Raw genomic sequence first — 27,566 nt, 5'->3', positions numbered from 1 at the left:
TACTCAATCCGTACAAGCCCAGTCCACCCTCTCACCTTCAAACTCTGGTTCCCGCCTAGTCGCGGATGTATCTTTTTCTTCCCGAAGTATAATTTTCATAGTTAAAGAAAAAAAATACCCCAAGGGTAAAAAGTGACAGAATATTAACAGCGGTACAGCTCCGTGTGACAGTGTGTGTGCATAATAAGCCAGCTTGGTGCGGAAGAAATTGTTAGATGTAACCATGAACCATGGAAAAAAGATCCTTCATGATACCAACTTTGGTTGCGGGGAATTATGTTTAATTGGTATGTAGTCTTGCCTAATTTTGATTATTCTATACTAGGTGATTGACTGGTTGCGATTCAAAAAGCAACGCCGGCCAGTGGTTAAACATGCCGCGTCGCCAATCTCGGCTCGTTGCCGTAATCAACCAGATAGGCGCCGGCTTTGGATGTGAGGAGAGTAAATGAACCAACAGGAAATAGGATATTACGATTTGCGTACTGGTTTCGACATTGGTTGACACCATCAAAATCCCAATTGGGTTGCGGGAACATGCACACTGGCACAGTCAGAGAAAATCCATGTGAGTGGGGTTTAAGAAGCGTCCAGATTGGGTAGTCGCAAAGCTGGACGCTCTTTGGACACTGCACTATCGTGATAATTTGTTTTGTAATTTAGTACCACAGTCAAAGTCTGCGCTGGTCGGGTTGCAGTAAAAGTCTCGAGCTTGATCTGCTTGGGCATCCAAGCAACAGCAATGGCGGCGCTTATTGGGCCAGACATCTTGACAAACCACTTACAAAAAGTATCCAGACATTCGGCCCCTCCAGCACCAACTGTTTGTTAAAAGCAGTTGGAAATAGCGCAACCAATCCCAATGTAGTACGTATGCTATTACAGACTGAGGCAACTTTCAGCGAAAGATGTGGTTGTAGAATCGCTTTGCACTCTGGCCAAGAGAAGAAAGTCACCCACCCACCCTAGCGTGATGTACCAGGCACGGGGAGCTAGGGCCGACCGTTTGATTGACTGCCTCCCTGCAAAACCCCCACGGCAGAGGCTTGAGGAGACCCCGCCCCCGCAAGCATGAAGAAATACTGCGTGCGACCTTGTCGATCAAGTGGCCTGAGGAAGGTTCCGGACAAGAACTCGCTGTATGATCTGCCAGTAGCGGCTCTCGAGATCCTGGCTAAGATCTCGGTATACCCGATAAAGGAGAAGAGTGTACTGCGCCACGAAGAAGGATGAGGATTCGAGAACAAAATCACCTCTTCGAGATTGTCCATGCATGATGGAGATACAAGGCGTCTGGAAGAAAATCCTGTCCACTTCACTCAGAGAGCTCCAACACTAATCCTACCTACCTAGGTAGGTAGGTAGGTACCTAATGGCACGGTCGTCAAAGTTGATTCTTGGCGCTGCATCACTTAGTGCCTAGTTCAGCTGCGGTACACCACACCTACGGCACATGGCGCGGGAAGGTGCGGTGCGCATCGAAGATAACAGTCGTGACGAGAACTTCTTTACCACGTGATGCCAATCGTAAACAATCAAGGGGAAGAAGCAAGCCCAGTACCGTACCTCTGCAACTTGCGAGCAAGGAAGGGAGTCGTATCGGCCGAGAATGCTGCAAGCCCCACCTAGTTGGAACACGCCAGCAGGGGATCGTTTTGGTCTCTGCAAGAATTACTACTGAAGCGGTCAGCAGAGAACCATTTTGCGCCAAGGAAATTCCACATGACCACTTTGGAAGGTATGGAAAGCAAGGCCGCGATGGTTCAAAGCAGTAAAATTAATATATTCACGGTGCGCATGGGAGCATCAAGCCCCGCCCCCTATACTCATGGTTCGTCGTACTCCGTAAAGGTGGCTGTCGCTACCTGGAAGCGACTGTGCATACGGCAAGACCCCTTCTTCGTCTAGAGCTAACAGTTCGGACGAACGAACCAAAGATGCAGACATACGGAACGACCGATGACGGGCCATCAAGATCAGATCGGGAATAATTCGACGACTGAGGCTGTGCCTGATGATCCGAACGGCCATTCATCTCAACGCATATACAAAGATATTACACCGGAGCAGGGTGCCAGAAGGCGAAGTATTTTAGTTACCTATCCAAGGTATTTATCTAGGTCGATGTATTGTAAATACTCTCTGCTGCGCTTGGACGACGAGATTGCCAGGATGTTTTGAGCCGCTCAGCCGAGAAATACGTGGTTCTTGTTCTTGTTAATAACGAAACCACAAGACAGTCCTTAGCATATGTACCCAAGATGTCTATAGCATACAGGGCAGGTATAATAAAATATTGCTCGGCAGAGCTATAACGCAATGCAAAAATATTTGTTTTGCTCAAATATTTCCCCAGCAACGAATATTCTTCCCAATCTGGACTTTCCATAAGCTAATCCCATCTGGTATAGGCCAGCATCGCTTAATGAGACGGTGGCAGACGCATGAAGAAAATGCACACAGAAACAGTTGTGGGCGACGTTCGAATATGCAACCGGTGATACTTTCACCCGACTAAATTCTCCGAATATGTACGCTAAACTAGTCATTACAGCGACTCGCTTTGCAGCACATATCCCAAACGGCCAAAGTAAAAACAAGAATGAAAAGAACCAAAACTTAATTAGATGGCGCCACGAACCACTGGGTTTCTGTTGACCGACAGAAACACTAGACTAGAACAATATTATAATAAACTCTTATGATAATGGAGCGCTTCGTCAAGAACTAGCTGTACTAATGCTAGGATATTTTATGGCGTTTGCTTGTGCTTGGACCTTTTGTCCCAGCTGGGCAAAACAGGAGGGGCTATTAACATCCATGTTATGGGTAGGGTTGGGGATGACGAAGGTCCGGAAGGGCGACCGGGATAGTATTCCGAAGGCATCATCTCATCCTCCCTCCCAAGACTTCGACGAAAGATTCCTGAGACATTCTAGACGAAAATCTTTTTTTTTTTCTGGATCTACACAAGGCTTAAGATTTGTTAAGGGGGGGCTGCGTTTGTCATTGCGCGTCGGCTGTCCCTTTTGTTTAGCTCTAACCGCCAGGGGGAGGTGCCTGGATGAAAAGTCTCAAACATGGAGGCGATCTCAACCACAAAAACGCCCCGATGGAAGCGCGCAAAGCTGACAGCCTGGTGGAGCTGTTTCTTCATTCAACTGACTAAGAGCATACAGCACTGCGGGATAAAAATTACCACTCTCCTTTTTATGTATGCTCGAGACGGGCGCGGTGCGGAGTACTGATAGCATAAATCGTTACAGTATAGAGCAAATACACCACTAAACTGCAAGGGGGGGAGGGAAGCTTTGAGTGCGATATGAACTTCCAGCCTTAATTTCTTGTAGAGTAGTAGCGGTCGTTGAGGCGACATTGCATGTTGACGTTAGGTGCTTTTAGGCCCGGGTGAGGTAGTGCTTGGGTGGAGAATGAAGAACAACCAGGGCACGGAAAGAGTTGCATTCGACCCCATCGGCCGTGTTTTTCAGGTCGCATCAGCCACACACCCCTTTGCCGATTCCAATCCTGTTTCCAACGAGAATTACTGGAATACTACACTCCTCTCGCAGGCAACGGAGACGTGAGCAGTATCAATTTAAATTGATAGGGGACTTTTTTTTCGTCAGAAACCACCTGGAGACTCTGTCCGCTATACGCCATGTTTTTTTCTTTCTGTTTTTGCGCCCGAACCCTGATTGCGACGTGGCGGTGAGGAACATGGGTAGCTTTCCACGTCGAAGCAATAGCCTAGGCACAGACCCTGATGATTGCCAGAATTTGTCGGAAATTTTTCGTGACCTCCCCACACGCGCGCAAGGAATCAGTCTATTGTGAGGGCGCAAAGTTTGGCTTTTGGCAGGCAAAGACAGGTTTCTTACGGTTGAAGGCAGCACGCTGAGTCGAGAAATGGCACAGTCTGACCAGGCCGTTGTGGCTGAAGACGGACACAGTGCGGGTGGACCCCAAGAGCCGGCTAGTGAAGCCAAGCCGTCAGTTATCGACATGGAGCCTGATGGAGGGGGCCAGGTTCATTTTGCATTAGGTCTCCACACCAGCTTTCCTTTACCTTGCCGTAGTGCGCTTTGCTGCCGGGTGCCGCGACATTTTTGGGTTGCTTTTCTTTCTTTTTCTTTTGCTCCCACTCTTTTTTTTCCCTCTCTCGGGCTAACAAACCTGCCGAATCAGGCCAGGGAGGCGGCGGCAATGCTGCAAGACTAGCAAAGTGCTTGATGGTCCATGCCGCCTGTTCTGGGGTTTTCCGGACCTCTGCAGGTGCCGCAATCATTAGTGCATCAATCCTTCATCATCGACATCATCGCTGCTGACATTTCAATGGATGCCCCTCAATAGGGCTGGTCGTGCAGCCGTAAGTAGTAAATGCTGATCGTTCGACCGTTTGAAAATTTCCTTTCTCCCCTTCTCTTAGCTTTTCCTGCCGCTTTAGTACGGATAGGCTTCCCTGTTAGCGGGCCGGTGCCACACCGCGCCTGACGCGACGCGATTGACATCACTCGGAGGTTTGTTCAACGACATGACATCGGAGCTTTAGCAACGAACCTCCTATAGTAGCTTAGCTTGTCGGAACAGCCGCCGTCCGAGCGCCTTTTGTGAATGCATTACCCAGACAGAACCACACCCCTATTGTCTGACGGACCCAGTCTCTTGTGTCGATACAATCCTCATGAATGGGAGGGACTGACAAGAAGAATGTGGAAATAATAACGTTAGGTAAATTACACTGGAAAGTTGGCGTTGGGACGTTGAAAACGACGTCCAAGCTGAATGATGAGAAACCAACAGGGAACAAAATTGTGAAAAGCTCCCCAAAGTATAAGGCGACATGCGCTGTACGCATCAGTGCAGTGCCTGCAGCCGCACAGACAAAGGTGCCACAGAAGTTTGCGGCCATGCTTCTGTGGAGCTTCCCACGGCTGGTCTGGTCCTTCACCCGACTCGAGGACAAGTGACAGAAAGAGCTCCTCCCCCCATCGAGCTTGCCTTGGTTGGGTTGCCAATACGCTCGTTCTGGGTGCCGTGTCCACAATAACACAGCGGGCAGGGGCAAGTTGACATCCCACTTTGCACAAACTTGTGCTGGGACCCTAGTCTGACAGCTGTCATGGGTCAAGTAACCAGTACTAGTACAGACCAGGACCCTTGCTTCCGGGTGTTGCTGCACCAAAATCAGGGGATCAGGAGGGTAATTGGTACCTAAGGGTACCTGACCTGACCTGGTGGTGGACCAAGGACCTGCCCGGCTGTCCCGCGACGGGACTTTTTTTTTTTTTTTTTTTTTTATGTCTACACACACCCACCACTTCAGGGCCCCTGTCCTTGCATAACATTTCGTACCGACTTACCGAGCTAGCTCCAAAGAGCCAGCAATGAAGGACTCGAGATGGACAAATGTGCCCAATCCACACCACCCAACACCACCTCCCCGCTGTTCATCCTTTGCACCACGACCTTGTCGAATATGCCTGTTTCCCCATCAAGGCGTCAGGGGTCTGTCTGCCCTTGTCTGGGCAGGCATGCTTTATCCCTCCTCCAAACACGCACACACGCACACGTTCATCACCAAGGAACAAAGAACACCACACAAGAAACAGCAGCATGCTGGTATCGGATTTATGCGCCCGACTGGCTCCGCCCCTGTTTGACGACTTTAATTTTCCATCTTCTCCTCATCCTCATCTTTCATGTGGTGGGTAGGTTACGATAGACCTAGTAGGCTATACCTTGAAGAAACAAACCAGACAAGACAAAAAAAAAACACGAGAACATCCACGTAGCCCGCGCATTCACTGGCACTTTTCCACTCAAGATATCACTCCATACCACCACATCCCACAAAAATAACAAGTCCCACGCCCAGAGCAAAAGGCCTCACACTCCATATCATTAGCACTAGGCCTTGTTTAATAAGCCACAGCCCCAATCCGGGGCCTTGCGACAACCACACACCCCCCCTAGCCGGCAAGACCTCATCGTCCGCCCACACCTGGCCGGCTCCCGACTGGGTTGTGGTGCTGGTTGTTAATCATAGCAAAGGCGGCTCCAGTCTTAATACGACGGCTCTCCATATGCTATTAGAACACTGGCGATATAACCTATCTACCCTGTCCTGCATTCTGCTCCCCGCCCAACCAGACCAAACTTTCAAGCCCATATCCATTGACCATTCCCATCTCATCTCCAATTCTGTGACCGGTTCCCGCAATCCCTTCTTGAACCGCGTTTCTTTTATTCTGCTTATCATACGGACGGCATTGTTCTGATCGCCGGGGAATCGACACTGCTCTTCTTCTCATTCTCTCTTGCGACCACAATCGACCACTTCTTTGAAACCTGGTAAACAGATTCGGCAAAAAAACGCGTCTCGACTACAGCCGCGGAATAGAGTGAGGCTTCCGGCCATATTTGCAGAACCCGCATCGTCCTCCCGCAATCATTGTCGCCGTCTGGTCTCGCTCCCGAGCCAAGTCTAGCCTGGGCGTGGACCTCTTGAAGCAGCCGCATACGCGCTCGACTGGGGAGAGTTACGGTGCTGCAGGGTTTGGTAGTTGGTGGCCAATACCAACGACGTCGTGCGATTTCATTCTCGAACTCGATTCGGAACGACGACAAACTTGAAAGGTTAGGCTCTGGCTCAGGATTAGCTTGTCGCCGGCGCGCGAGAAATATTACTGAGAGCGCAGGAGGCGCGGAGGCCAAAAGAACTTGCCAGAATCTGCGGCGCAACCAACTTCATCCGGCTCTTGAACACGAAGCTTCAATCAAGTCTTGCCGTTAACAAGGAAAAAAAAGTGAGACCCCACCTCCGAGATCGCCACCACCCGGATTTTCAGGCAGTCCAAAACCTTCTCGACGTTACCCGCGATATATTGGGCACGTGGTAAACCTGCCGCAATCTCGGTCCAGTCACACCATACGCGCATAATCATCTATCGAGTGCCTGGCCGATCCCGAGCTCTACTTAGGGTAAAGTCGGACCATAGACTTGAATTGCACCATCACAAGCACCTGGAAGCCCGCGCGATTTTCTGCTGTGTCGACTGGCAAAAGACACCATACGTCCCTGCGGAGACAGGCACAACAAACACTGCGCGGATCATATCCTTGGCTGTTGGAGAACTGCTGCATGCGCTTTGCCTCGAACCACCAATTCAAAGAAGAATCTAGCAGAAAGAGGATACGACCGCACAGGTAATACTGCGCGATACTTGTGCGCAGCCTTTTGTACTTGTACTTGTACCCTTTGGCTTTGTCACCAGGTGAGCAGCTTCTTCTTTTTTGTCGCACATCCTATCCTCGCTTCCCCTCGCCCCACAAGAAAGCTCAAGGGCCTTGCCCCATAACCCAACTGCTTGATGATCTACGACGGAACCAAGACCAGCCGGGATCTGCCTCCTCTCTACTACGAAGTAGTGTCCTAAACTGGCCAAGCTCAAACTATGTCGGCCATATCAGCTTTAACCATCACAATGCCTCTCCCATCGGAGTGTGTGACAGATCTTGGCGGCCAGTGGAGGCATCGTGCAGGTTGTGGTCAGCGTCATAATGCACCAAGATTTGCCGTCCCCGGGGTCGCAACTTCCGCTCTCCTTTAGCCTCCTGTCACAAAGTGACAGAGACTATCCGCCTGAGCATCTTGCTCCCCTTACCCATGTCCCAACCCGACCAAGACCCGCCCTAGCTGTCAGTTGTTTACTTTCCGAGACAAGTGTCCGAGAGGTAACGATGAATGACTTGCCTGATCGAGTACCGTTCTTTCATGCCATCTGGCTCTTCATCTGAACATTCGTACGATTGACGCTGTACCAGATTATCAGTCTTGTTCATTCCCGTTCCGACGTAACCCCCGCGAAGATCTACCCTCCGAGGCACATAAGTCGTTGGGTGACCCAGAAACTTTAAAGACTCTTTAAGCGACTTGACCTGTTTTTGGCACTATATCGCACGAGCTACGTCTTCTATTTGTACTAGTACAGCCATACAGCCATTGTGAGTGACATACCCCGCCAGTACCCAACTGATTTTTATCTCGCGTACCAGTCCATACGAGGTTGCCACAAGCTCATCAGCTAACTCTAGCAAGTATACCAACAAGCGAGAAGCCGAGACTGTCAGAAAGGATATTGTATCGATAACTCTCGCAACTGCTCCAGAGCAGTGTCACTCAGCGCCTAGACATACACGAACATTACGCCCGACTCTGGACTGGGATGCGATAATATACGTCAGAGTCTCGGGTTTTCTTTCTCGGGAAAGAGGATAACAAGCAAAGACAAACAACCCGTACCGCGACTACTCCATCCTCTACACTGGCTCTCATGTCACTTCCGAGCATTGGGTCCGTAGGATCGGACAGGATGGCAGCGTACATGCACGGACAACAAGTTTATACAGGCCAGTTTGGCGACCCAAACTTGACACCACCGCAGGCAGAAACACAGATGTCGGCCCAAGCATCTGCACAAGCAGTGGGGCAAGAACCGTAAGTGCCTTTGCATTGTCTCAAACAACCTCACACCCCGGGGGAAGAGATCACGAGGGGCCGTCTGGATGACTGACACGACTGATGAGTTCAGGGAGCCCGATTATAAACTTGTAATACGTCAGGAGCCCCAAAGAGCTCGGGTTGCACAAGGGAAGGAGAAGGGTGAGTTATTGGCAACGTAACACAAGATGTGCGGCAATCGAAAGATGGACTTGGAGCTAACCAAGTATAAGGAACGGACCGGAAGCCGATTGACCCCCCGCCCATTGTCCAGCTGATCAGGACAGCTCGGAGTGATCCCGCTCAAATATATCTCCAAAGTAAGTTGAGATCCACAAGCCTGACCTCTAGGAGCTGTAAAGCAGCATGTACTAACTATATTAGGCCCTTATTATTTTATGGCGTGCACCTTAATCAAAGGGAGCGATGACGACCCCGATCCGAACCCGAACTCGATGCTAGGCACCTTAGTTTCCTCCCTTCACAAGCTGCGAGACCTCAATAATGAAGACGGCGGCTTCTTCATCTTCGGCGACCTCTCGATCAAAATTGAAGGAGTGTTTCGTTTACAGTTTACTCTGTTTCAGATGAAGGACTCGACGTGCGTTTTTTTGGACTCGGCTACGTCACAGCCCTTTACGGTTTACCCCCAAAAGAACTTTGAGGGTATGGCCGAGTCGACCTTCCTCACGAGGTCGTTTAGTGATCAAGGCGTAAGGTTACGGGTTAGGAAGGACTCGAGAGCAATGACCACGCGCAAGAGAAACCATCAACATGCCGAGGTTGCCAAGAAGCACTCGGAGTGGGATAGGAAGCAGACGTCGGCTGTATCCCGGCACAGCAGCATCAACGAGAACGATAGCACACCGACAGATACGCGTGGGCTCGCGTCTTTTGCTGGCGCTGGCAGCAGCGGGTACTATGACCAGCATCGCTCGCACTACGGCGAGACTTACGGCCACGACACGTACTACGGCGGGGCGAGGTCGGTCAAGCGTGCAAGACATGAGGTCAGCCCTGGACAGTATGCGCTACCTGACCTACCTCAACAAGCATACGCCACCAGGCAACCCTCCTTTTCCGACTCGGTCGCGTCCATGACAATGCCGCCGGTGACTACGGCAGCACCCTCACTGGCGGGTATTAACCCCATGAGCAGCCACCATGGGTACACCGGATCTGCACATCCTGGTTTCGCGCCTCATCGTATCAACACCCAGGTTGGTGGGTCGCATCTGGCTCCCCAGCCTCACTCGGCTATTGGCTCAGTAAACCAGGGGTACCAATCTCCCAGCACGCACCACCAGCCCCATCCACATACGGCTCACCCAGCTGGCGGACAGGCCTACCCATCGCCTTCTCCTCGCCAGTCGCCGGGCACCGCGCCGAATTATCACTACGGCTCGCACCACTCGCAACAGACGCCGGTTTCACTTGGACTCGAGACGTATACGTCGGCTGGGGTTGTCGGGATGCCGGGTCCGGGCCAACTGGTTGGAACTTCGGCTCCCAGCCCACATCTTGGACAGGGCTACCGACATGGCATGATTAATGAGCCTGGGGCTTGAGTCGGCTCGTTCAATGAGAGAGCCCGGTTTCGATTCTTGAATACCACTTCGGGATTATAAACTTTAGTTTGGCATGGCACTCTCTGTCAAGTGGGGAAATCACCTACTCGGCAGAGGTGTTGAAGCGCATTTGTGGACCTGTGGAGTTTTTGGGGAGGGGCGGCTGCTTTATCTGTTTATTTTGTCCTTCACTTCATCGGCTCCCGTCGAACGTAGAGGTTGCTGATCCTGGTTCAATACCTTGGGTACTGCTCTCGTTTGACTCGAAGCTTTATTTTTGGTATACATTTTAAGGCATCTAGCACACATATGGGGAGGAGGTCATGGGCTTGTCGTCATTGATGTTCTGCAAAATACCCCCTTTTTTGTCACTTGTTGGACAATTCTTTAGAGACGTTTCTTTTCTCACATTTCTTTTCTTATACATAGTTTTTTTCCCCCTTGTTTACAAAACCTCAACTCGAACATTGACATTCTTATTGCTGAAGTGTGCTGGAATGGATATTGGATTGATCTGCTTGGTTCCAGATGCGAGAGCTGCTAACCACCATCCGGCCTCCAGTGATGCGAGAGCCACAAGTTTACAATTGTTCCGACTCTACCCATGTGGCCGCTTTGGTGCTTCCCCCGGTCGTCATGAGACCCAAGACAGCCGATCAACTCCTGCGTCTACTTTTACAAGACCCACAAGGTGGGAATCGCAAATGCAGCATCCACCCGCACCTCTCGAACCACTTTACATATAAGAACCGTCATAGAAGGCTGCGCTGCGGTGGCCGCTGCCCAGAATCGAGTCGATGCCGACGGCCGACCCCAGCTTCTTGGAAAAAGACGCGCGCTGACCCTGCGACCCGGCGCCCGAGTTAGCGTACTCGCCAAACAGGACGTTGCTGATGCGCTCGTCGCCCGTGTTCCACGTCTTCCATCCCGCCGAGTTGATGACCTCGGTCATGGCGGTATTTTGGAACACGACGCGTGCAAACTCGCGCCACGGCCGGCCGAGGTAGTAGGCACCCCGGGGAACGCTTTGGCCCGACGCAGCGGCGACGTTGCAGTTGTTGAAGACGTAGTAGGACGGGTTGCTGTTGTCGAGACGGCCGTTTGCTAAAGAGAGGGTTGATGGTTCGCGTCAGTCATGACGCACAGAGACGAGACAAGAGCTCTATATTAATAGGGGGCGGCGCGGGAGCATACCAGTAATGTACCCAAGAGACTTGCCCAGAACCCTAACGTCGTTCTTCTCGAACCACGCGGCGGCGTACTGCCCAAAGACAAAGTCGGTGGCGCCCTGGACCAGGCACCTCGCGTACAGCTGCTTGCCCTGGTTGGCCAGCACGGTGTCCTGGAAGCCGGTGAAGCGGCAGCCGTAGTAGCCGCTGTCGGCGTAGGCGCTCAGGGCGACGGCCTGGCTGCCCTCGCCGTAGGCGTTGTCGACGTTGACGTTGTAGAGCCTAAAGTTGGCCGCCTTGACGCGCAGCGTGGCCGTCTCGTCGTTGGACAGGCCGTCCTTTTGCGACTTGCGCTGCGTGATGAGCGCGCCGTTGGCGTTGTGGCTCAGCGTGTCGGTCGAGTAGCCGTAGATGGTCAGCTGGGCCTTGCGCGCGGGCACGAGCACCTGCTCCCGGTACGTGCCGCGCTCCAGGAAGATGCACTGGGTGCCGGAGGCGGTCGTCGACAGCGAGTTGACCGCCTGCTGGATGCTGGCGCCCGACTTGACCGTGATGCAGCCCGAGGGCGCGCTGGTCCTGGATGCGCCCAGGGCTCCCGCCGCGAGGGACAGGATGGCTAGGGTGAGGGACACCATGGTGCAGAGTTTGTCAGATCGGTAAGCCTAGCGGGGAAGCCGGAGAGAGTAGGGCGGAGGCGCTGGGGATAAGGGGGTGAATCTCTGAGGATCCAATGCCCATCCCAGAGGTGGCGCCTCGCTGTTAATATATCTGGAGAACGAGTGACCACATCTTGGAAATGCCAAGATTTTCTGTATATTATCGCTGCACTTGAGGGTAGTTTAGCCTCGTCGCTACCAGCTCGAGACTACCCACACGGATCCATTTTTTTCACATTGTTGTTGGACAGATCGGTGCCTGATCTGTGTCGATTCTCAAAATGTTTGATGTGGAAAACAAAAAGAAAAAGATAGTTGTAGATCCACACCATTCTCGTCAAGGCCGCCCCCTTGGCAGGTCTTATTTCTTGTTGGTGGAATAACAAGTCGGCGGCCTGCGTTCCTGTCAGGGGTTCGTCTCAGGTCCTGTGAGCAGGTCTATCGGCAAATTGTCTGCGGGGGTCAGGTTTCCCCAGGTTTAATTTTCCCGCCCATTGTGGTTGCGTATTTGGCCTGTCTGCGTCTTTGCATTTATTGCAGCAAGCACCGGTTGTTTCTCTCGTTGGCAGAAATTGATTGTCGGCAATCTTCGAAAGCTGTTCGGTCGAGCGGCATTATCCTTTTCAGGGACATTTGCAAGGCAAAATGATTTGGCTGCCTCATTTGGAGCAAGCTCTAGACTAGTTCTAGTCGAGATTAGATCTTCAAATGCAATTGCACGGGAACCCGCCTGATTTAGTTTCCGCCAATACACGTCAGGAAAGCCGCACTAGTCTAGACCCGGCATATGGGCTAGAATTGGAGACGGAAGGATCGGCGAATATGCTTAAGTTCGTCCGAAACAGTGGGATGGGTATTCCGGGTCCGACGCTTGCATCATTCATTCGTGCGAAAGGAAAGAAAACCCACGTGTGTATTTCTTGCTTTATTTCACTTGGCTGGCTGGCCAAGAAGACTAGACTGTCTACCATTGTATATCTGAGTCCTTGCCAACTAACCTCGGCATAATAATGAACATGTTTACATATTTTCCCACCTAGAAATCTATTTCTTTTCTTTGCCAACATGTCCAAATAAGTTTCCCCTCTTTCTTTACACTTGCCCTGCAATCTTACTCCCATGCACTTTCCCGTTTACTCCCCCTAGAAGACACACTTTAACAAGAGCGACCATAAAGCCGTTCCTGCAATGGGCTTCCACATTTTTCTGTTACAGGGAGCTACCAAGCTGTTTTTTGCCGTCCGGAAGCCCACACGAGGCAGCTTTCCCGTAAATTGCTGATATGGGGTCGTAGATGTAACCAACTCCGGCCTCAAACAGCGAAGTGCTTTGATGTTCTCGGCAATGACGCCAGGGTCCATGATGTTTTTTTTTTTGCGAGGTGATCTCATCTATCTCGTGGTTGAACTTCAAAAGCTTTCTGGCCTTGTCGTTGTCCGTCTTGAGGGCCGAACTGATGCATCCAAGGCTCTCTGTGGTCTTGAACATGTAGACTAGAGGGCCACGTTGCGTCTGGTTCGTGAACTTGATGTCTTTACGCATGTAAATGGGATTGGTGGTCAGGCACAGCGCGACGGCCAATTGGTGTGGTTTCAAGCCCGTAATGTGGTCAGCCGAACGGAGATTGCTTGATGCCGGTACTGTCGCACTTCTCAAACTGGAAGAGGGTAGTGCTGTGGCTCTTTGCTTCTCTTCTTGCCGATTTTGCCGCCATATGTCTCGTGTTCGCGATTGATGTTTGCGTGATCGGCTCGGCAACGTGGGTGAGCTGCAGGACCAATCATGGTCACTTCTCCTGGAAGCCAGTGAGGTGCAGCTTATATTCGGGAATGGATTCCATCTCTCCTGTCGGCTCTTGTGCCACCCTTACTCACATGGAGCCCAAGACTTCGTATAAGAAAAAAGGGAGAGACACAGAGAGAATTACTCCGAAAATCAGTCCCAAATAGATGGCGGCATATACTTCATGTATTGCCTGTAACAAGTTCTGAAAGCAAGCGCTCTGCTTGTAATCATGGCAGGCCCTTAAAACTTTTTGGTAGGCTTAACAATCCTGCCCGATCGCGTCACGATCGGACCAGGTTTGGCTGCTACTGTAACATCAAGACCGAAAATGGGCAGAGGAATTGTTCCCCTAACGTCTCGGGCACTGGCATCGGAGCTCAGGTGTGAGGAGAGCCTGAGTCCACATGATGACAGCTTGAGATGGATGGTCGTGTGACTTCAGCACGTATATGAAAGAGATTTTGCAAGGAGATGTCTGTTGAATGGGCATTTCATTGCTTACCGAGCCACTGGGTAAAATGTGGCGGAGATGTGGTGTAAAAGCAGATCCTGACGATATAAACTAAACCGCTTTTTAGGCGGCAGGGGGGCGATAACAACAAAAGGGAACCCGGAGAGATCTTACCATATATTAACTCCACTGGGGCCTCGCTAGGGCTTTTGCCAGCTGCAGCGATAGCGGCGTTGATGGCCTTTCTCGCAAGCGAGGTCTTGCTCGATGGCTTAGCCTTTCTGCTGCATACGCACACAGGCACAGGATATTGAATCCGTGTCTCTTTCGAGGACTTGTTATATATAAGATGGACTGGTGGAGTTTGAGTAGTTGAATGAACCCAGTCTACACCCCGTCAGCCCTGGCGAGGGCGAGCATGGTTTCCTCCCCTGACCACAATGTCAGTCAATCTCTGAACCCTTGCTCATACTGGTAAAAGGAGCGGCGGGCAGGTTAGACCAGACTCGGAGACTGTTGGTGGCACGGTCTGGCTAATCTCAGACGGGCCGGCGAGCAATCACATGGTGTTAATATATATATAGCAGGCGCAAAGATGATGGAGGCGACGTAAGACTCAACCCTGCCTTGGGTATGATAGGGGCAACATGGAAAAGATGCAGTATGTTTAAATCCTCAGGGAAGATGGAGTGGCATATTTCTTGGGGGTGGCAAATGCAAGGGTATTTATGCTCACGGATATCTGCGCAGTGTCAAAAGATTAGCCACCAATGCTCGTGGTGTTGTTTGTTGGACCAGCACTAAATGAATCATCTTGGATTCCGCAATCTTCCAGATGATACCTTGTACTACTTGTTCAACCAAGCAATGCTGTTTGTTATGAAGCTTGCATCCCAAAAGAGGAAAAAAAGGGGAAAGAAAACAAGCAAAGGTGACGCGGTGTGATTTTGAAGTTTCATTGGTTAATGGTTAAGAGTCGAAAGCCGCGGCAAGCCTTGGCCGTCTCCATGGAGATTCTCTTTCTCAATTTCCAACCGGCCGAACCGGGCTTGCAATTCCTCACATCTTAGTTGGTAGATCTGGGCCTGTTTCTCGCGATTCGAGATTCGAAGTGTGATGTAACGTTGCGAACCCTCCTTTCCAGCTGTTTGGCTTGGGCCTTCTGGTCATGCTGGCAAAGCTATTGTTCTCTGGGGGCACTTGGAATGCTGATCTAGACGTCAACGAAAAGTTGGCAAAACTTACCGGAGAAGAAAAGGGGCAAGATATCAGGTATCGAAGACATGACTGCGCCCTAGTTCATCCAAAGATAAATGGACAGAGATGATTCCGCGCGGGGACCACCTCATTAATGAAAAGCAAAGGAACAAGGGACTGCCAGACTGGAATATCGAGGTGATTACCATGATCAGGAAAGGATTGAGAGTCAAGCAAAGTTAATAAAGTGATCTCGCAAAGGGGGACTTGAGCCATCTTTCAGCCCGTAGTGTTTTCGAGAGCAAAGAGCTGCGTAGCACAACGATTGACGATGTCGACTTTGTTGTGTCGAGGAGGTTGAAAGGATCCACCCATCACGTAGCTACCCCACTACTCCTTCCACTTTAGGCATTACCAAGTTTGCCGATGGTATAAACCGGATGCAGAATTCTACGTAAAATTATGTGACCGTATGGACTTTGGGGGGGGGGGGGGGGTCTGCAATATTTGTTGCCAAGAAAGACCTACATATAGCTAGGGCCAGGAAACGCTTAGGGAGCAGCCAAGTTTTCCAGCTCAGCAGTCAACGGGGTCTACACAGTCAATGTCCGAGCTGGCTACCAAACAGACGTACAAATAAATTAGTTTAGACAACAGCATTGATAGAACGTAGGTAGGTAGGTAGGGACTTGTTAGAACGTGCAAGGAAGGCTACGTTTCTGCTAGATGGGTCTAAACGTGACTGGCGAAGCTTTCCCTACGGCTTCTAATACCAGACCACGACAAACACGCAAAGTGAAAGAGAAGCACTACAAATATCAGTGTTCCACAGTCATTTAGCACCACTTCCGCCTTGGCTTCACCGTCAAAGACCCAGACACGCACGCTCCATCTGTTAGAGACTATGAGGTGCGCACCTATTAGCCTAGATTCTTCAGAATTTACCGAGGTCTGAGGATGGTCAAATATGGGCTTGACCCTCACGAATGCCCATTCTTCTCCTGAAATTGAAACGACTGTGCCAGAGTGCATACCCTCAGGTTCAAACAAAGTCATCCACCGTTGTGCTTTTGCGGGCAGAATCCTTACCCATAGACGCGATGTACCTACCTCTCTTGGCAACATGTTTACGATACAAGGGGCATCCGTCTTGGGTGAGGTTAGCCCTGGAAAGAATAAGAAGCAGGCAGACCTGTAGAGAAAGGCTGCGCCAGACTTCGGATGTGCAATGATGAGAACCTGAGTTGTCCCAAGCATTTGGAACGTCCACTGATGTCTTCCCCACGCTGGCGGTCAGTTACAGTGTTATTGCTGGCACTTGTGATCAATGCTTGTTAGTCTCAATCTCAAATCTGCCTGGATCTTGCATGAGCTTTTTTTTCATATGTCACTCCAAGGTTCCTAAGCTCGTGGAAATTTCACACCTTTTGCCAATTGCTGTTTTGATTTCTGAAGTGCACATAGCGCGCAACTGAGAAAAGTCCAACAAACCAGGCTATATAGCCAAAATTGGCGAGAAGAAAACACGAAGCTCGTTAAATCCGTCCTTAGTCATAATCCCCATCAAATAAGCCGTTGTTGCAAGCAAGAAAAACCCAAGTAGCTGGAATCTCTTCTCTGGGCACAAAAGCCCCACAATGCAGCCCTGTTCGAGCCTGTTAGATTCGGAACTTATGACTAGCATTAGGTCATGCTAGATATGTAGCCTGACACGGAAGGCTCAAGGATTCAAGCGCGGCGGCCGATAGTGAAAATTGGGTCGGGCACTGGCTTCTCGGGCTTGCCAGGCTTCTCGGGCTTGCCAGGCTTCTCGGGCTTGCCAGGCTTCTCGGGCTTGCCAGGCTTCTCGGGCTTGCCAGGCTTCTCGGGCTTGCCAGGCTTCTCGGGCTTGCCAGGCTTCTCGGGCTTGCCAGGCTTCTCGGGCTTGCCAGGCTTCTCGGGCTTGCCAGGCTTCTCGGGCTTTCCGGGTTTCTCGGGCTTTCCGGGTTTCTCGGGCTTTCCGGGTTTCTCAGGCTTTCCGGGTTTCTCAGGCTTTCCGGGTTTCTCAGGCTTGCCAGGCTTCTCAGGCTTGCCAGGCTTCTCGGGCTTGCCAGGCTTCTCCGGCTTGCCTGGCTTCTCCGGCTTTCCAGGCTTCTCGGGCTTGCCTGGCTTCTTATCGTCATCCTTGTCCTCGTCCTCATTACGAACGACAAGCGAGTCCGTCTTCATCAGGTTGTTAGTAGCTGAAAAGCAATACATTGAAAGCAACGCAGGGTAGTGGATGAGGGCTTTCGTACCACAACCGGGATAGGTCCAGCCACAACCGGGGCGGCAAGTACAGCAAGGGCACCCTAAGCGTCGAACACGACCCTGTTAGTCAACAGGTTCACCAAAATTCCCTGCCTTGGACAACTGGGTGATATTTTCGGGCCAGGAAGGAATTCTTACAGCAAAGCGGCAGGCCACAGCGGTCGGGCCCTGCGGCGCCTGGAAGGCGGCGGCGGACGAGGCCAGAAGGCCTGCGAGGGCGAGCTGAGTGAAGGTGGGAATCTGCATGATGGCTAGAGGTTTGTGGGTTGAACAAAGATGAACTTTGAACCTATCCAAGGGGTGAAAATCGGACTCTGATGGAGGAAGCAACCTGGGAAACGACTCCGATGGCCTGAGGAAGGAGGTGAAGTGAAGAGAGCTGGATCGAGACAGTTGCGGCATCGTCGTGGTGTTTATATACACGTTTCCCTCGCGGCGGTGACGTGATGGCCATGGTGGAATATCACAACATCAACGCCCAAGAAGAAATTCGACCTCGGCGGAACGTTTCGACCCAGGCTGGATACCACGAAGCTGTTGCCAGGCATTGCACAAGCTTTGGTCTGCAGATTGTTGGAGGGCCACGCAATATGGATAAAGTCACTCACTCCAGGCCGCAATGAAGCCAGAATAGAGTCTTGGAGGCGCATCGTTGCGTGAGGCGAGCAAAGGAGGCCAAGTGAGGGGGTGTTAGGTCGATCGTAATACATGGCGGTTGAAGACGCGCGGCACGGTGCCGGAACAATTACTCGAGAATCTGGGGCCGTCTTGATCCAAATACCCGAGAAATCCCTTGATGTGGGGATGCAAATAGTCACCGAGAAACGTGGGGATGAGAAAGGCGAAGACAGGTCGAATCTCTCTCGTACCTTGTGTGACCAAATATTGGTTCCAGGAGAGGCTGACATACCTCTTTAGGCCTCGACAGTATTGGTGAAGGAACTAGAAGCTGTGAGAAGGGTCTGACGTATAGCTGCAACTAGAAGCCGTTCGCATTCTCTTACCTTGCAACTCTGCAAATAGGTCCATCTTACTGTAGACCTTTCCAGCTGCCATCCTGCCGAAAAGCCGTGCCAAGTAATGTATCGTTCGGCGAGACTTCATAATACTGATACGTAGTAATCCAATTCGATGCACAGCATCGAGATGTCGACATAACCCCTTAGTTTGAGGTGATACATTCGCATCTTGAATCGGAGAGAACGGAATAGGTGAGTGAGATTTCACCTTCAGACTCGATCACTGTCGTAAGACAGTTCCTGCATGGCAAGCTGTCCAATAAGGGTATAGTAGGCAGGGCGTGCCGTGAACTGGCCATGCAGAAGAACTTTGTCAACTGCGACGGCAGGCGGCTGAAGCCTGAGGCTAAATGAATTCAGCAGCAGCGGCATACCTTGGCGCCCAAAAACCCGACGATCGGCAGCAGCATTGGTAGCGGGGATAGGGATAATAATATCCGACTTGCAGCTTACTGTAGATGTCCAGCTGGCTGCACCCAACAGGCCACGAAGCCGATTTCCCATAGAATGCAGTACAACGTCAAAGTAGTCAATGCCAAGGAGTAAGATGGAAACCACGACCGAAATGGAAGTGTTGCAGGCAACGGCGCCACCCCGGACAAGCTGTGCCGCCCAATCCGGGGAGCGAAGAGCTGTCCCTGGTAAAGAGAAAAATACCTATACTTGCGTCAGCTAGGGATTGCAATCAGAAAATACAGAGTTGTTAAGTGGTGGATATCATACATTCGTTCGTTGTCCATAGTCAGCAGACACAATGAACTGCCGCTGGTCAAGTGGGGAGCTGACAGTGCTACCGGCAGCTACCGAGCGCTAAACCGGATAATGATGCTGTGCCGTACGTCGACTAGTCGGCTTGGGATCACTCGGACCAGCGCTACCGGCATGAGTAGGTAACATGCGGTAGGAGTAATTACCATCAGGGTTTGCCGAATCTGGGGCAGGCCCGAGCCAAGGACGCAGAAAGAGGCCGATATTGGCTGGCAAGATGGCCCTGGATGTAGTCATGATCTTCTGTATACAATTTAAATCATGCAATGCCGATACACACAAGCTAACATTCATATGCTTCGGGATAGCGTCCATTTCTCCTTGGTGGAAATGGCGTCAAGTGGCTTCCGGAAGAATCTAGCTTTCAGGGGTTGTGAGTAATCCTCAATAAGCATGTGCATCAAAAGAATAACCGGGAAATGACTTCGCATAAGGAGAAGCATGTCAACATACCTATATGGTTTGTTGCGTCGTGGCGGTCCATTTTGCAAACAAATTCCTTATGGGATGACAAGAGAAAATAATCATACCGACTCATGCTGCTAAGCCCGAATGCCAATTACCGAAAGCTGCGCATCGGAGATCTCTACAAAAAAAGTTAAATCTGACGTTTTTTTTTTTTTTTTTTTTGGCTCCTGGGACTGCGTCTTCGCACTCGTATACATCGCAGATTACCAGGAGAACATGCCTCATATTGCTCGCAGAGGAACTAATCCGCCATGCCAGTATAAGAGGTTTTGGTTGCTAACACATTCATTTCCGCGAGGAGCGTCCATCTATAGCACGATGCAAGCCAGTGCCTACATGTGGGGGGCTAGGTAAGCAAGTAGCAGCTATATTCTTCAACGCCATGAATATCTGATCCGTCATGGGTGTAGTGGTCTCACCATAAACCTAACAGGAAAGAACTCAGAATTGCTTCCATAATATGTACCTAGGCATCTCAAGAAAGTCTCGAGGAGTTGCTTTTTACAATACAGTCGTATTCAAGACGAGCTCACACTCGATGAGGGGCTAGGCATGGAAAACTCCTCGTTATAGTGAACCCTTGTTCCTCGCTTCCATACTTGATCCACCAAGAGCTGAGGACCGTCAGGCTGACTGTTTTCCGAGAAGATGACCAGGTCAGCATCGGCTCCGGGATCCAAACTGCCTTTGACCCCTTGCAGCCCCAGGAGAGCGGCTGGCGTGGCTGTCACAGCATTGAGTGCCTGGGGGATGGTGCATCCACTCCAGTTCAGGAAGTTGTTCACACATTCGATCAGGGTAATGGAGCTGCAATGGGGCTCGAAGTTAGCACTAGTCATGGAGACGCTTTCGGAATCAAGTGAGCCTGTTGGAAGAACTGACCTTCCAGCGATGGTGCCGGAACCTTCGAGTGTAAGCACCGATCCCGTCTTTACAATCCTGCTGCACTGATCTCCATTGGTCCAATCATAAGTACCGTCTGGCAGGCCAACTAGATGCATTGCATCCGTGACCAATATGAACCCCTCTGGGTGCGCGCTGTACGCTATCTTGATGGTGGTTGGGTGCAGGTGTATGCCGTCGGCGATGATGCCAAAGTACGGCCGGGGAAGTCTCTCGGCGATACCCAGCACTCCGAAAACTCCCGGGTTCCGATGATGGAGAGGACGCATTGCGTTGAACAGATGTGTAATCATTGTTGCGCCTGCAGCGACAGCCAAAGATGCTTCCTCATAGGTCGCCTCGGTATGGCCAATCGAGTATATGATATTCCTGTCCTGTAGCTCCGGGATAAGCTCCATCATGCGACCCAACTCAGGTGCCGCTGTTATCATTCGAATGGGCAGACGCTGACTGCCAGCGGTTGATGCAGGTTTGATGTTGTCCACTCCATACATGGCCTCGAGATCTTCCATAGTCAAGGCCTCTCTTAAAACATCCACGTTGTGGATGCCATTCTTAGTTTGGCTGATGAATGGACCTTCAACATGTGCGCCCAGAGATTCCGCACCATCCTCGGCTATTTGGTGATCTCCCGAAGGACCAAGGAATGGAAGGACCTAACATTGGAGGTTAATTATGAGTTCTGTTCCATTTGGGACTTGGTCCCAACCTGCCGTACCTTGTGGTAGAGTTCACTTGTCTGACTTGTGACAGTGGGAACATAGGAAGTGACACCAGTTTCAACCAGCTTCCGGTTGAGTTCCTTGACCTTCTTGCCATAGGAAGACATATCAGGGAAGGTCGAAGAGAAGTTGAAGCCAAAGGCCCCATTTAGTTGCACATCTATGAGGCCGGGAGAGACGATCCTACCACCGAGGTCGATAATCTCGTCGGGCAGAACATTGTGGTCGTAGAAAATGGCTTGGCTGCGGACGATCTTGCCAGTGGCGGAGCTGACCCATAGATCCTCTTCAACTAAAGAAGAGCCGCGGACGAGGCGACAGTTTGTGAACTTGGTGATGCCATTTCTGGACCGCCCATTGGGGGTAACGGCAGCGGGCATGGCTGTTGGTTGGTTGGTTGACAGCAACGGTTATCTCTGTTGGTACTTTGGGCTAAGTTGGAGAGCTGGTGGGCATGAACTGGGTTCGCCGCAAACCAGCCAGGCAAAACCCAAGTTATTTGGGCTATGGCGGAATTTCTTTTGTCGAGCGTGAGAACGAGCGTCCTCTTCTCCCTTTTTGGATCTCCATGGAAATGATTATGAGGAGGGCGAAAGTGAAGGCAGAAATCTGTTGGGTGTAGACGAAGGCCCGCACACGTGCGTCTGGTCGGAAAGACAACTGGGAGGCCCCAGCTGACGTCAAACTCTGCGGAATTGGAGTAGGGCAAAAATTCTATCCGATCTCTAGGTACATGATCGCTCTGAGTGTCATGGGTGGAATGGTGAACCAAAGGTGTGGGTTGTGAAAGTGCCGAGGCCGATATCACTGGGGACCGTTATTTGTCCGCGCGAAGCGCAAACGATGCGACGTCGGAATATTTGTCAACGAAGACCGCTAAAACAACAGGCTGGGCCAGTGCAACCTGGAATGAGACTTAGCAACAGTCCATGAACTTGAAAAGTGCAGCCCAGTGAGCCCGCAACCTCCATGGTACTCCATTTGTTCAAGGCTACTGCCCGGTTGCCCAAACTCGTATACTCATACTGTGCGGGGTGGGTACAGGTAACCTTAGCTTAACTGCCTGCCATTGAGCGCGCCCACCGCCGTAATCGAAGGTCGTGCCTGCCTTCTGAAGGTGACATTCACGCACGGCTGCAACAAAATTCGAGATCATCTTGACAGGAAGCTGCTTCTGGCATAGTGCACTTTCATTATGTAAGGGAGGTGCCATGGTCACCAAAGAATTTCAAAATGTTCCCTGCCTTGATAAGCTTGCGACATCCACCAGGCACCACATAGAAACTGCACATGACACCAGCGCCAGTGGCGTGGAATGGATGCGATACCGGTGGGCATGTAACGTTAACGTAACGCCTATGGTAGACGCCGCCCAATTCATGGACCACATCAACGCAAGCAAGGCAAGACAGTTACCACACCTCCATCATTTCAAAAGTCTCTGAAAGATTATTACGTACCTGGATCCTCTGGGTACCTCGCCTACCTAACGCAGCTAATTTAGTTGTACGCATATTGTCAGCTTGAAAACGGGCCGTGGAGCTAAACACCACAACGTGTCACCCCCAAAAATCACCAATCACCGAGCCGCAAATCGCCTAGCGCTGATGTAAGGGCAGCGGCTCTGCCCTGTGCACCCATGTCCCCCACGACCAGGCAATGGCCTTCAAGTTTGGGGAAGCGCCGAGTACCTACGGTACTATGCGTGCCACAGAGTAATGCATTCGAGCACCCACAAGCGAGCGAGAGCCACCGATAAACCCCGCAATTTTTGCGCCAACATAGTCGGGCTCCCGCCTGGGTCCTGTGCTCCATCTTTCCAACCAGTACCGTACCGAAGCGACGCTTACTGCAAGCCAACTTGGTCAACATGTACACTTGTGTCAATGCCAATCACGACTAATCGTGCGCTGGATCTGTTCGTGGCGTCTGCGTACCTCTCTCATCAAATCATTCCGAGGGCAAGGCCTGTTTGTGTCAGCCGCACGTCAAGAAAACCGAAGGTCTGATCTGCATACGCGCTCAATCTGCTCAAAGCCTTTGCAACGTCCCTCAGCCACGGGTAGATACCACACTCAACGGTAGGATACTTAAGAAATAAAGTACCGTGTCGGACCGGGACACGTCCCCGTGCACGTGGCCATGGCCAGCAACGACGATAGCCTGGATGCACTATGGCAGGATCTCGATTGGTGCGTGCCTCTAAACTGAAAACGTCCATCCCTTCCTGCCTTTCAACAAGAGACCTAGCTGACTAGTGGTGGACCTCCGCTATCAGGGCCATAGGGCAGATGTTGATTATGGGCTGGGATGGCACCGAAGTGACTCCCCAGATACGCAACCTGATAGAGACTCATCATCTGGGCTCCATCCTACTCACTGCAAAGAATCTCAAATGTCCGTAAATCCATCCAGTCCATTTTTATTGGACGTCACCCTTTGTGTCATTTTTATTTGGAAAGGATCCATGGATGTAGATATCAGGTCTGCGATTGGAAGGTCTCATCATTAGTAAAGCAGTTGTGCTTTGAGTGCGACTGTTTTGCAATTGAAAACCCACGCATAGATCTGCCTTGTCCATTTTACTGACATCCAAGTCAACGGTGTTGCTAGCGGCGCATGAAACTGCGAAACTTGTACAGGAGTTGCAGACCATCGCCCGCCAGGCTGGACACCCCTACCCGCTTCTCATTGCGCTAGACCAGGAAAATGGCGGAGTCAACAGTCTTTTTGACGAAGACTATATATGCCAGTTCCCAAGTGCGATGGGAGTCGCCGCGGCAGGCAACCCGGAGTTGGCCTACAACGTAGCGAAAGCTACAGCCACCGAGGTTTCTGCTGTGGGCGTGAATCTGATCCTGGGCCCTGTCCTCGACGTTCTCACCAATGCTAGATACCAGCCGCTGGGCGTGAGAGCCACAAGCGATGACCCGCAAGAGGTATCTCAATATGGCATCGCGGCCATGAACGGATACAAAGCGGCAGGGGTTGCCACGTGCGGCAAACACTTTCCTTCATACGGAAATCTAGACTTTCTCGGGTCCAGTCTCGATATACCCATCATCACGCAGACATTGGAGGAGTTGAGTCTCAGCGCCCTGGTTCCTTTCAGAAATGCAATTGCCACCGGCAGCCTCGATGGCATGTTTGTTGGTGGATGCGGAATCGCCAATCCATCAATGAATGTAATGCATGCCTGCCTATCGGACCAGGTTGTTGACGACTTGTTGAGAAATGACCTTGGTTTCACAGGGGTCGCAATCTCGGAATGTCTGGAAATGGAGGCTTTGAGCCACGAAATTGGCGTCAAAGGAGGAACTGTCATGGCGGTTGAGGCCGGCTGTGACCTTGTGCTCTTGTGCCGTGCATACGACGTCCAGCTGGAGGCTATTGCCGGTATGAAGCTCGGCATCGAGAACGGCATCATTACACGCGAGAGGATCTACACTTCGCTCCAAAGGGTGCTACGCATGAAAAGAGGTTGCACGTCGTGGTCCAAGGCATTAAACCCGCCGGGGATATCACTCTTGTCCAAGATCCATCCTTCTCACCTGGCTCTCTCCAAACAAGCATATGACAGTTCCATCACAGTCATGAGGGACAAGGACAAGCTTCTTCCCCTGAACGGGTCAATGCACCAAGATGATGAGCTGCTACTGCTTACTCCGTTGGTCAAGCCGCTGCCTGCATCTGCAGCCACCAAGACACTTCTCAGGTCCAAGGATACATACGAGCAGGCCTCGGGTGTCCATGACAAATGGTCGCATCGTGAAAGGGGCGCTCTAATGAGCGGCGAGGGTGTTTTCCGGGAGTTCGGCAGGTCTCTAGCCCGGGCTCGCCACGGAAAGCTACTACACACTTCGTACACAGCAAACGGAGTGAGACCAGGTGAGTTTGATAAAGATGAATAACTGATTTCTGAGGGCAGTTGTGTTTTACCTGTTTGCACTTTTCTAAAGGGTGCGATGTTTACATTATTTCTGTAACCAGTTCACGAGAATCTCATCGACAAGGCATCGTGCATCATAATTGTCACGGCCGATGCGAATCGCAACCTATACCAGGCTGGCTTCACAAAGCACGTCGCGACAATATGTGCGATGCTGCGAGCCGGTGGTCAGAAGAAGTCGCTGATTGTCGTAGCAGTCAGCTCACCTTACGATTTTGCCATGGATAAGACGATAGGAACATATATTTGCACCTTTGACTTTACAGAGACTGCAATGCATGCTCTGGTCAGAGTCCTGGTAGGCGAGTTCACGCCTCATGGGACGCTTCCAGGAACCCTCCGAAAAAGCAAGAAAGTGCTCCAGTCGCGACAGCAATGGTTGGTTGAGAGTTACGAGCGAGAACGCGACGCACATGGGCTAGATGATCTTATTCAGTCTGTGGCGCGATCAATGCCCGGCGGAGCCCTTCCAGGCAGCGCCTCAAACCATATAGCGGCAGCTACTGCAGCTACTTTTGAGCTTTCAAACCCGCGTGTCGATGAGGCCCATTTCGTGGTAAGAAACAGCAGCACCAAGGCCCTCTACGGCTTTTGCGCAACATACTGTATCGAAGGGGTTGGTATTATTGGCTCCATCTTTGTCGACCCATCAAAACGCAACGTATCAGTCGGCCGGTCGCTGCACCGGAGAGCTTTGCGCAGTCTTATGCACCGCGGAGGTGGTTGCAACAAGCTCCAGTTAGGAACTTCGTTCCCTGGCGTCTTCCTGGGTGTGCCTATAGCCGATTCTCCGCCGTCAGCTTCTATGGCAGAGCAAGGAGCTACCAGTGCCAAAGCCTGGTTTACAAGCAGTGGGTGGGACGTCCAGTTCCCCAGGCTACTGACAAGCCTGGCAATTGCCGATCTACCATCCTGGGGTGCACCTGAGGGCCTGTTACAAAGCATCCAACGTGCTAACATCAGCTTTGATCTGATCCACGGCCTCTCGGAGAGTGGCGAAACTGTGCTGGCTCATGTCAGGGCGCATGCGAATCCTGAGGTTCAGGAGTTGTATCGAGCCGCGTTGGAGGAAACCAAAACGTGTGGCGTGGTGCGCGCCAAAGGCAACAACGATACCTTACTGGGCACGGTGGTCATCTCAAGCCCTGGGAGCAACCTTTCTACACACCTCCCAGCCTTTGGCAACCTTCATGGCGAGGATACGACAATCGGTGGGATCATCGCGCCAGTTTTGGCACCATCGGGCTCGCACTCGGGCGTGTTAGTTTTGCAGGGCCTAGCCCTCATGGGGTTGCGGCAGAACAAAGCACACAAATCATCGCGCAGTGTGTTGAGTTGGGTATACGATGATGCGTTTGAGCCGCTCGTGGCAATGGGGTTTGAAATCGCGCAGCAGTTTGAGGAAATCACAAACTCACTCGACAACGTAAGTTTCAGACCCATCGAAGCCCTCTGACTATTTATCACATTTGATTTGCCACTTTTTAGCAACAGTTACTGATTACCTGCTTGATAAATCAGTGGCCTGACTTGGTATAGAAAAGGCTGAGTGAAGGCCTTTTGTCTTTCCACTTCGTTGGCGTGTGTCTCTCAATTGAGTCAAGTCTGGTCGCAAAAAGTGGCTATTTGCCTCCAGCCCTTTTGAGAGCCTATGTACCCTCGCATAGCGATTTCTGCAGACCATGTTGACTTGCAGCCAACGTGGGATTCTGAAACCCCAATTTGCTCATTAATATCATCATTTGTTATGTCTGGTTGACCATCAAATCGCTTCATGTCGCCTAACAAGCGCTTTACAATTGAACACAAACATCCATTCATCCATCATATATTGATTGCTTCCGGGTCCTGAGTGCGAGACTCTCGAGAAGCATCAATTGTAACTCTGGATAATCTCAGTGACCTGCCATGTTGGGTAAGGTCGCAGGCAGCACAATTCTCAAAATTTTCTTAGTGTGACTGGTGCAACAGCCAAGACCCCAATCCATTCACAGGAGCACCTCTGTGGTCCAACATTGCACAGGTTATGGCCGCTTTTAGACAAATCATTCGAATCTCCCACAAACTCTGTTCGGATCTTGATGATCAAAGTTGTTGCCCATATTGGCTGAACTGCAAG

At 51.2% G+C, this 27,566-nt stretch overlaps 10 protein-coding genes across 10 annotated transcripts; 3 read left to right on the top strand and 7 right to left on the bottom strand.

Moving 5' to 3' along the window:
* Nucleotides 1-3,828: 3,828 nt before the first annotated feature.
* Nucleotides 3,829-4,107, bottom strand: MGG_17411 (uncharacterized protein; the record flags this gene model as incomplete). The annotated part of the gene is made up of 2 exons (XM_003718364.1): nucleotides 3,829-3,976; nucleotides 4,070-4,107. The coding sequence occupies 2 exons, from the start codon at nucleotides 4,105-4,107 to the stop codon at nucleotides 3,829-3,831; spliced, it is 186 nt and encodes a 61-aa protein (XP_003718412.1).
* Nucleotides 4,108-4,573: 466 nt separating this feature from the next.
* On the bottom strand, nucleotides 4,574-5,618 carry MGG_17410 (uncharacterized protein; the record flags this gene model as incomplete). Its single annotated transcript, XM_003718363.1, has 4 exons — nucleotides 4,574-5,117; nucleotides 5,230-5,277; nucleotides 5,364-5,483; nucleotides 5,563-5,618. 4 exons carry the CDS (start codon nucleotides 5,616-5,618, stop codon nucleotides 4,574-4,576), a joined length of 768 nt encoding a protein of 255 aa, XP_003718411.1.
* Nucleotides 5,619-5,752: 134 nt separating this feature from the next.
* On the top strand, nucleotides 5,753-10,508 carry MGG_00617 (developmental regulator VosA). Its single transcript, XM_003718362.1, has 6 exons — nucleotides 5,753-7,277; nucleotides 7,828-8,007; nucleotides 8,102-8,500; nucleotides 8,595-8,665; nucleotides 8,737-8,823; nucleotides 8,888-10,508. The coding sequence occupies exons 3-6, from the start codon at nucleotides 8,337-8,339 to the stop codon at nucleotides 10,069-10,071; spliced, it is 1,506 nt and encodes a 501-aa protein (XP_003718410.1). The 5' UTR covers nucleotides 5,753-7,277; nucleotides 7,828-8,007; nucleotides 8,102-8,336; the 3' UTR covers nucleotides 10,072-10,508.
* Nucleotides 10,509-10,807: 299 nt separating this feature from the next.
* Nucleotides 10,808-12,305, bottom strand: MGG_00618 (pectinesterase; the record flags this gene model as incomplete). Its single annotated transcript, XM_003718361.1, has 2 exons — nucleotides 11,266-12,305; nucleotides 10,808-11,175 (listed from the first exon to the last, which is right to left on the bottom strand). The coding sequence occupies exons 1-2, from the start codon at nucleotides 11,873-11,875 to the stop codon at nucleotides 10,808-10,810; spliced, it is 978 nt and encodes a 325-aa protein (XP_003718409.1). The 5' UTR covers nucleotides 11,876-12,305.
* A 3,150-nt stretch (nucleotides 12,306-15,455) lies between these two features.
* On the top strand, nucleotides 15,456-15,787 carry MGG_17409 (uncharacterized protein; the record flags this gene model as incomplete). The annotated part of the gene is made up of 2 exons (XM_003718360.1): nucleotides 15,456-15,567; nucleotides 15,738-15,787. 2 exons carry the CDS (start codon nucleotides 15,456-15,458, stop codon nucleotides 15,785-15,787), a joined length of 162 nt encoding a protein of 53 aa, XP_003718408.1.
* Nucleotides 15,788-17,057: 1,270 nt separating this feature from the next.
* MGG_00619 (uncharacterized protein) lies at nucleotides 17,058-17,876 on the bottom strand (the record flags this gene model as incomplete). The annotated part of the gene is made up of 3 exons (XM_003718359.1): nucleotides 17,757-17,876; nucleotides 17,606-17,659; nucleotides 17,058-17,531 (listed from the first exon to the last, which is right to left on the bottom strand). Exons 1-3 carry the CDS (start codon nucleotides 17,862-17,864, stop codon nucleotides 17,058-17,060), a joined length of 636 nt encoding a protein of 211 aa, XP_003718407.1. The 5' UTR covers nucleotides 17,865-17,876.
* A 431-nt stretch (nucleotides 17,877-18,307) lies between these two features.
* MGG_14668 (uncharacterized protein) lies at nucleotides 18,308-18,790 on the bottom strand. Its single transcript, XM_003718358.1, has 2 exons — nucleotides 18,623-18,790; nucleotides 18,308-18,560 (listed from the first exon to the last, which is right to left on the bottom strand). Exons 1-2 carry the CDS (start codon nucleotides 18,720-18,722, stop codon nucleotides 18,433-18,435), a joined length of 228 nt encoding a protein of 75 aa, XP_003718406.1. The 5' UTR covers nucleotides 18,723-18,790; the 3' UTR covers nucleotides 18,308-18,432.
* A 57-nt stretch (nucleotides 18,791-18,847) lies between these two features.
* On the bottom strand, nucleotides 18,848-19,889 carry MGG_17408 (uncharacterized protein; the record flags this gene model as incomplete). The annotated part of the gene is made up of 3 exons (XM_003718357.1): nucleotides 18,848-18,928; nucleotides 19,091-19,275; nucleotides 19,859-19,889. 3 exons carry the CDS (start codon nucleotides 19,887-19,889, stop codon nucleotides 18,848-18,850), a joined length of 297 nt encoding a protein of 98 aa, XP_003718405.1.
* A 328-nt stretch (nucleotides 19,890-20,217) lies between these two features.
* MGG_00620 (N-acetylglucosamine-6-phosphate deacetylase) lies at nucleotides 20,218-22,469 on the bottom strand. Its single transcript, XM_003718356.1, has 3 exons — nucleotides 21,495-22,469; nucleotides 20,756-21,432; nucleotides 20,218-20,680 (listed from the first exon to the last, which is right to left on the bottom strand). Exons 1-3 carry the CDS (start codon nucleotides 21,876-21,878, stop codon nucleotides 20,392-20,394), a joined length of 1,350 nt encoding a protein of 449 aa, XP_003718404.1. The 5' UTR covers nucleotides 21,879-22,469; the 3' UTR covers nucleotides 20,218-20,391.
* Nucleotides 22,470-23,153: 684 nt separating this feature from the next.
* On the top strand, nucleotides 23,154-27,551 carry MGG_00621 (beta-hexosaminidase). Its single transcript, XM_003718355.1, has 5 exons — nucleotides 23,154-23,690; nucleotides 23,777-23,895; nucleotides 24,112-25,386; nucleotides 25,489-26,873; nucleotides 26,969-27,551. The coding sequence occupies exons 1-5, from the start codon at nucleotides 23,641-23,643 to the stop codon at nucleotides 26,984-26,986; spliced, it is 2,847 nt and encodes a 948-aa protein (XP_003718403.1). The 5' UTR covers nucleotides 23,154-23,640; the 3' UTR covers nucleotides 26,987-27,551.
* The last annotated feature ends 15 nt before the right edge of the window (nucleotides 27,552-27,566 follow it).

Source organism: Pyricularia oryzae, chromosome 5, assembly GCF_000002495.2.
Source record: "Pyricularia oryzae 70-15 chromosome 5, whole genome shotgun sequence".
Classification (NCBI taxonomy): domain Eukaryota; kingdom Fungi; phylum Ascomycota; class Sordariomycetes; order Magnaporthales; family Pyriculariaceae; genus Pyricularia; species Pyricularia oryzae.
Note: the sequence above shows the minus strand (reverse complement) of the source record. Positions and strands in the feature narration are given on the sequence as shown.